We start from the raw sequence: 7120 nt of genomic DNA, 5'->3' as shown, positions 1-7120 counted from the left end.
ACGCACTGGCCAGCTGGTGGAAGGGCATCAAGGTCAGCTACTAGGCTGTCATTACCGGGGCAAATGCTTTTCTGGTGGATGGATATTCGGACCATCGTTGAGAAAGACGAGCGCAAGTAATTGGCTGGGTCGATTCGTCGCTTCGCCCCTTTTCTTGTATCTGATCACATGCTGAGATCAATATTCCAATTCCCGGTCAATAATCCCAACATGGAATATCTTATCTTGAGGCGCCTGGAGAGACTCACGACGCTATACCTATGGATCGGCATTTGGAATCTATGATGAACTCGCTACTGGGCAACTCATCAATAAATGGGTATTGGCGAGGCTGAATGAAGACAGACCCTGAAAGAACATGAAAGCCAGGGTTCGGGACTCCATCCTTGTGGTTACGAACTACACTGAGGCAATTGATATTATATGGCCTTCGTGGATTCGAGGCTTTTATTGGTGAGCCTCGCCGTATGAAATCCTTCAACATCTAGTTTAGGTGAGCGGCCTGCAGCTGGTCGGCCAAGAAATGCCTCGGGCCTCTATTCGGTGGTGGCTAAATGTTTAAAAGGCGCCTGATGGGGCGGCTCAGATGTGGGCGGAAAAATCGAACTACAGCGGTTCCAAGTTATTCGGGGCGAATGATTTGGTCCAGCAGCTACACGCCCACGTCAAACTATCAAAAGTAAAAGTCCGCTTTACTTGTTCCATTGATCAGCCCATCAATCACATTCATCAACAAAATGCTGTCGCCACCGATTGCTTGGATTTCTTCTCCGAACCACCGAATGTGCTAGTTCGATGGCCATTCCAGCAGCGACACCAACACCAGTCCCTTGATTCGGCTCAAAATGCCTGACTCAGACTCCACTAATCCTTGAACGAGAAACACGTCCCTTATTCACGAGACGACCCTCTATCCGCCTACTAGTAGCTGACCGCCATAAGGCAGCACAATTCCCGCCCCAGCGTCCTGACTGAAAAGAGTTTCGTTTCCTCCATGTCGAATGCGCGGGACGCAGCCTCGCAGCCCTATCGGCGTCCAGTCCCATAGTACTCGTCCCTTTGTGTCAGATTCTCCCACTCGAGCCGGTCCCTCTATCGAACTCGCCACCTTTGGCCACAGCCAAAAGGATTCTGAGGCTGGGAAAGATAAAGAGGCAAGGTGGCTGAACAAGCGACTTCACAAACTTCAAGACCTCGCAGAAAGAGAAGAGATGAAGTTTTCACACAGCATACAATTTAATGCCGTTCCGGACTGGAGCAGCAACTACATCTCCTACAGCAATCTGAAGAAACTTATCTACACCCTTGAAAAACAAATCAACAAGCCACCCGGTGAAGAGCACGATGAGGAAAGCACAGCTCTCATTGGAGGATCGCTGGATCCAGACACCACATTCAAACGCATGCTCGACTCCGAATTGGACAAAGTATGCTCCTTTTACAGATTGAAAGAACTCGAGATCTTTGGCGAACTTGACCAGCTCTTGAAAGATGCGGAGCATTACAAAGCCGAAACTCATGACGTGGACATGGATGATGTGGTTGAGAGTGAGAATCGACGCAAATTCATAAGATCTCAAAGTATATTCAATGTGCCTTTTCGGCGGAAGAGGAGGTCCTCGACTATGAGCGTGAGCGTTGAAGAGCCGGAGTTAGAGGATGACAGCGATAGTGACGCGGAAGACAATGTAGCCATGCTCAAGAAGAGGCCGTCGACGAGGAAGAGAAGCAAAAGCACCTGGGACGGATCTGAACATTCGGCCATGACAGAATCACGGGAGGATTTTCGAGCTCCAGACTCGCCAACGCTTCTTAGGGGGAGACCTAGTCTGGCTATGGAGTTGGAAGCTTCTGAGCCTGGTCAAATGTCGGCGCTGTATGATTCCGCCATCAATCTGAAGAAGAGGACGATCAGTCTGTATGTGTCGCTGTGCGAGCTGAAGTCTTTCGTCCAACTTAATCAGACCGGCTTCAAAAAGGCAGCCAAGAAGTACGACAAGGTGTGTAATCGAGATATCAGGAAAGACTACATGGAGAAGGTGGTCAACCCGTCATACCCTTTTCTGGAGAGCACGGTGGCGCACCTTGAAGAAAACATTTCCAAAGTTGAAAAAGTCTACGCCGACGTCGTCACCAAGGGAGATCATAATATGGCAAGAAGGGAACTCCGACTTCATCTTCGAGAACACGTTGTCTGGGAGAGGAATACCGTTTGGCGAGAGATGATTGGAATCGAGCGTAAGGCGCAGGCAGCCAACTTGGGCATTCGACAGACCCTTCTGGGAGGAGCGCAGGATCCTTCAAAGGCACGATTGCTAGGCGATCGAGACACACCCGAAACGAAGGAAATCGTAACCCCTATTGGTCGATACAGGTGTCCGAAGTGGTTGTTCAGCTCGTCATTCCTTGCTCTCGTCGGCATCCTGGCTATCTTCTTGGCCCTGCTTGTCGTTCCAATCATGAAGAAAGCAGAACAGCAGAATTGTCTGGCCATGTTGGTTTTCGTCTCATTGCTCTGGGCCACTGAAGTGATTCCTCTCTTCGTCACCTCCTTGCTGGTTCCATTCTTGGTGGTCGTTCTTCGAATCATGCGGTCGGGCGACAAACCACATGAGCGACTGGATTCGAAAGCAGCTACCAGGGTCGTGTTTGCTGCCATGTGGACACCCGTCATCATGTTACTGCTAGGTGGCTTTACCATTGCCGCCGCCCTGTCCAAATATCATATTGCCAAGATGATGGCGACCTTCATCCTCAGCAAGGCCGGCACAAAGACTCGTACAGTCCTCATTACAAACATGTTTGTGAGCATGTTCTTGAGCATGTGGATTTCAAATGTCGCAGCTCCTGTGTTGTGCTTCAGCATCATCCAACCAATGTTGCGCAATTTGCCCTCAGACAGCAGTATGTCTAAAGCTCTGATCTTGGGTATTGCCCTGGCATCCAACATTGGAGGAGCTGCCTCACCAATCGCTTCACCACAGAATATTATTGCGTTGCAGAACATGAAGCCCAACCCCAGCTGGGGTGTGTGGTTCTTCGTCGCCTTGCCCGTTTGCATTTTCAGCATCATTCTCATTTGGCTCCTTCTTCTCATCTCGTTCAAACCTGGAAAAGGTGCAACAATCGTTCCTATCAGACCGATGAAAGACCGCCTCAACGGCGTACAATACTTCATCATCATCGTCACCTTGATCACCATCATCCTTTGGTGCACTTCGCATCAACTGGAAGGTATTTTCGGTGATATGGGTGTTATCGCGATTATTCCGATGGTCCTCTTCTTCGGCACCGGCATCCTGACGAAAGAAGATTTCAACAACTTCCTCTGGACAATCATCATCCTTGCCGCGGGAGGTTTGAGTCTCGGCCACGCAGTCTCCTCATCGGGTCTCCTACACACCATCGCTAAAGGCATCACGGATCGTGTAGCAGACCTCTCGATCTACGGTGTGCTCATCGTCTTCGCGGCACTTATTCTCGTCATCGCTACCTTCATTTCTCATACTGTCGCCGCGCTCATCATCCTCCCGCTTGTCCAACAGGTCGGCGCCAATATGAATGAACCGCACCCCAATCTCTTGGTCATGGGTAGTGCCCTAATGTGTTCAGCTGCCATGGGTTTGCCGACGAGTGGATTTCCCAATATGAGTAAGTTCGAGTCCATTTCTCACTGCCTTTTGTCCTTGTGTCTGTACATCTACCCTGACTCCTGTCCGGATGCCACTGAGTGTTCTCCGCTTCGAACTCGATCCGTCCAAATTCTGCGTTGTGTATATACTAATTCGATCTCGTGACCAGCCGCAATTATGATGGAAGTCCCCGAGACAGGCGTCCGGTACTTGCAAGTCAAACATTTCCTGACCCGCGGCATCCCGGCGTCCGTCATCACTTTTGGCGTCGTCGTCACCGTCGGATATGGCTTGATGATGGTTGCGGGCCTTTAACGTCTTGGATACGCTTCATGTCTTTTTTTTTTGGTTTAGTTCTTGTCTTGCGTAGAAAGAAAGTGAGTGAGCAGTCACGGCTAAGGCCAGAAATGAATATCTGGATGGGTTGTTCAATGGGAATTACGTCGGTGCATACGGTCTTGGATCTGGAAAGATGATTCTCCGTCCACATCGGGCAGGGGATCTTCATGGCTGTTCTCTGAGGCGGAATTATGGCTTTGATTGGCGTGACGCTTGTGGCATGCCCTGATCCAGAGTGGGGTTTGGGGCTGGGTATATGTCCTGTTCGGTACAAACCAATACTTCTGGGAAGAGACGAGATAGCTACGTATATGGGACTGGCACGAGGATCCTACGATTAAATACCGTAGCACATCTGTATCATTCCGCAACCTATTCTCCTCACGGTGGTACCGTCCGCTATTACACAGAAGCTAAGATTTACGACACAGTTATGGTATAGTCTTCCATGTTCTGCATACTCGATTACCCATTCCTCGATATAATACACGTCGATGTCCATGAATATAAACATTTCTTAATAGGGGGTATCTGTATACCGATACAAAACGAGCTGTTAAATCTGACACAACATCACTCGTTTCGAATGCCATTGCCCGCGAGCTTGTTCCTAGCGTTTCAGCAGACGCCATATGATTTTTGGCTGCGTCGGGTAGCGTATATGGTGTAGGGTGTATTGCTGCATAAATGAGGTCCCAGATTTGGAGAACAATCTCTTGCCTCGTCGTGAAATAGGACAGCCTTGGAGAGTGTTCGCATACGACTGGTCGATGAGTAGATATATGGGGGACTAGATATGGCGGGAGGTGAACATGGCGCTCTGACCGTTGAGCATTTTGTTCTGGGTTCCGGACCAATTTCTGTGAGTCGGTCGAGGACGTCATATCTTGTTCCATGCTGCGTAGTCGTTGCAGACGGCTTTAGCCACGGGTCTCGTTGCGGATTATCTTGTCTTTGGGCTTCGCAATGCTGTCTGTGTCTAATTTTTTCCCCCATATGTATGACAATAATTCTCTGTCTCCCAAAGAGGCAAATCTCATCTTTCAGTGTCAACTTCCTCTTGTTCGTCAATTTCTTTTCTTTTCTCCCTCTTGATAAAGAAATACCTCCCCATCCTCCTAGATTCTTCATTTTCTCCCAGGTGGAACGGATCCTCAAGACGATCATTGATTGAATTTTCCTCACGCGGATCCAACTGGTCTGTAGAGCTAATGACCATATAGTTGTCCTTGGCTCTTCGAATGGTACCGTTTTTACCCCGTTTCAGCTCTGCTGCGAAGAACTGATCTAATTTGGCTCGGGTGATGGTTTGCTCGGCGATGGCTTCGTTGGTTTCGTCGCGAATAGCTACCAGTGGCTTGATCCCCGTGGTATCGACCTTTTGGATTTCCTTGACGAAGTGGATTTGCTGCGACAGAGTAGAGAGCATGTTGACTTCCTCCCGTTGATCCTTTGGTGGCGGGAGACCAGACAGATGGAGCAGGTGGTTCAGTTGCTCCCGGGTCACGGCTGGCTCTGTCGTCGTGGTTGACTCTCGTGGGGGTAACAGGGAGGAGACGGACCATGAGGGCTTTTCGAGAAGCGAATGAATCTGCGGATGGATTTTGATGGATTTGACTATTTTCATGCGATGCTCCCTGTCAGGGCTCGAGACAGGGCCCACGAGGAATGGCCGGATCGAGACCCGGGCGGTTCGAGGCATATTGACTCGGTCTGTCGTGGTCGGTGATTCTTTGCTACATTAGAGTGGGAGAGATCTCCTGGAGCTCCTTAAAGCGGCAAGGCGGAGCCGAGAAGTCTCCACAGGTTGACTCTCGTTTGCGCAAGACTTCTCCAGACATCCCACCTTGTTTCCAAACATCCACTCCAAAGAGACACGTATACACCTGATCCTTCTTTCTTTGCATCAGTCGTGTTAGCACGGTCTGTTCGGACCCGAGATCATTTTGAGCAAGAGTGTCCTCAACTCCGAGTCCTTCTGACATCGACATCCTTCCTCTCTCCCCCACCACTGCCCTTCACCATGGCACAGGACCCTCGAGCACTATTACAGAAGGCCGAGAAGACCGCTCAAGGTGCCACAGGAGGATTCAGCTTGTTTGGAGGCCGGGCCGAGAAGTGGGAAAATGCAGCAGATCTATACACACAAGCGGCCAACGCATTTCGGGTACAGAAGCAGAGTAAGCAGCCATACCTTTCCGCCTGAACAAAAGCTGACCGCATCCCACCTTCATTTAGATTATGAAGCCGGCCAGGCTTTCGAGAAAGCCGCCTCGATACAACAAACTAAACTGAATGAGCCGGACGACATGGCCAACACCCTAACCGAAGCATTCAAAGTCTATCGTAAAGAGTCACCCCAAGACGCCACAAGGGTTCTCGCCGCCGCCATCTCGCATTATACGACCAAAGGCAACTTCCGGCGCGCAGCGACGCACCAACAGAATTTGGCAGAGGTATACGAGATGGAGATTGGGGATCAGAAGAAGGCACTTGAGGCCTACGACACAGCTGCACAATGGTACGAGAGCGACAATGCCGAGGCCCTCGCCAACAAACTGTATCTAAAGGTAGCGGACTTGGCGGCACTGGAGGGAGATTATCAAAATGCAATTGCAAAGCTCGAGTCCGTCGCCAAGTCGTCGCTGAATAACAACCTCATGCGTTGGTCCGTCAAGGATTACTTCCTCAAAGCAGGCATCTGTTACCTCGCCGCTGGTGACCAGATCGCTACGAAACGGGCGTTAGACCACTACCGCGAACTCGACAACAGTTTTGCAGGCACACGCGAGAATATGCTGCTTAACGATCTCGTGGCGGCCGTTGAGGAGGGCGACCAAGAGGGCTTCGCTGATAAGTTGTTCCAGTTTGACCAGCTGAGTAAGTTGGATAAGTGGAAAACGACGTTGTTGTTGAGGATCAAGAATTCTATTGAGAAGCAGGAGGAAGATTTCTCATAGGAAAATCAATTGGATGGGAACGGGAGTCATCACTGGGGGTTTGAGGTGTGGCAGGGCCGAGAAAGTCAGAGTCTTGCGTCTACCCTCCAGTAATATATGCTATGAAGTTATGATTGAGGTGGCCTTGAGGTGGCCTTTTTGCTGGGGGGCCAGGTGGGATGCGTGAGGGTGTAGGCGTTGGCGTTGGAG

At 50.2% G+C, this 7120-nt stretch overlaps 3 protein-coding genes across 3 annotated transcripts; 2 read left to right on the top strand and 1 right to left on the bottom strand.

Moving 5' to 3' along the window:
• Positions 1-1001: 1001 nt before the first annotated feature.
• Z518_07666 (uncharacterized protein) lies at positions 1002-3947 on the top strand (the record flags this gene model as incomplete). The annotated part of the gene is made up of 2 exons (XM_013415795.1): positions 1002-3651; positions 3802-3947. 2 exons carry the CDS (start codon positions 1002-1004, stop codon positions 3945-3947), a joined length of 2796 nt encoding a protein of 931 aa, XP_013271249.1.
• A 1060-nt stretch (positions 3948-5007) lies between these two features.
• On the bottom strand, positions 5008-5673 carry Z518_07665 (uncharacterized protein; the record flags this gene model as incomplete). The annotated part of the gene is made up of 1 exon (XM_013415794.1): positions 5008-5673. The coding sequence occupies one exon, from the start codon at positions 5671-5673 to the stop codon at positions 5008-5010; it is 666 nt and encodes a 221-aa protein (XP_013271248.1).
• Positions 5674-5994: 321 nt separating this feature from the next.
• Z518_07664 (uncharacterized protein) lies at positions 5995-6931 on the top strand (the record flags this gene model as incomplete). Its single annotated transcript, XM_013415793.1, has 2 exons — positions 5995-6151; positions 6210-6931. 2 exons carry the CDS (start codon positions 5995-5997, stop codon positions 6929-6931), a joined length of 879 nt encoding a protein of 292 aa, XP_013271247.1.
• Positions 6932-7120: the final 189 nt, after the last annotated feature.

This window comes from Rhinocladiella mackenziei (assembly GCF_000835555.1).
Source record: "Rhinocladiella mackenziei CBS 650.93 unplaced genomic scaffold supercont1.5, whole genome shotgun sequence".
Classification (NCBI taxonomy): Eukaryota; Fungi; Ascomycota; class Eurotiomycetes; order Chaetothyriales; family Herpotrichiellaceae; genus Rhinocladiella; species Rhinocladiella mackenziei.
Note: the sequence above shows the minus strand (reverse complement) of the source record. Positions and strands in the feature narration are given on the sequence as shown.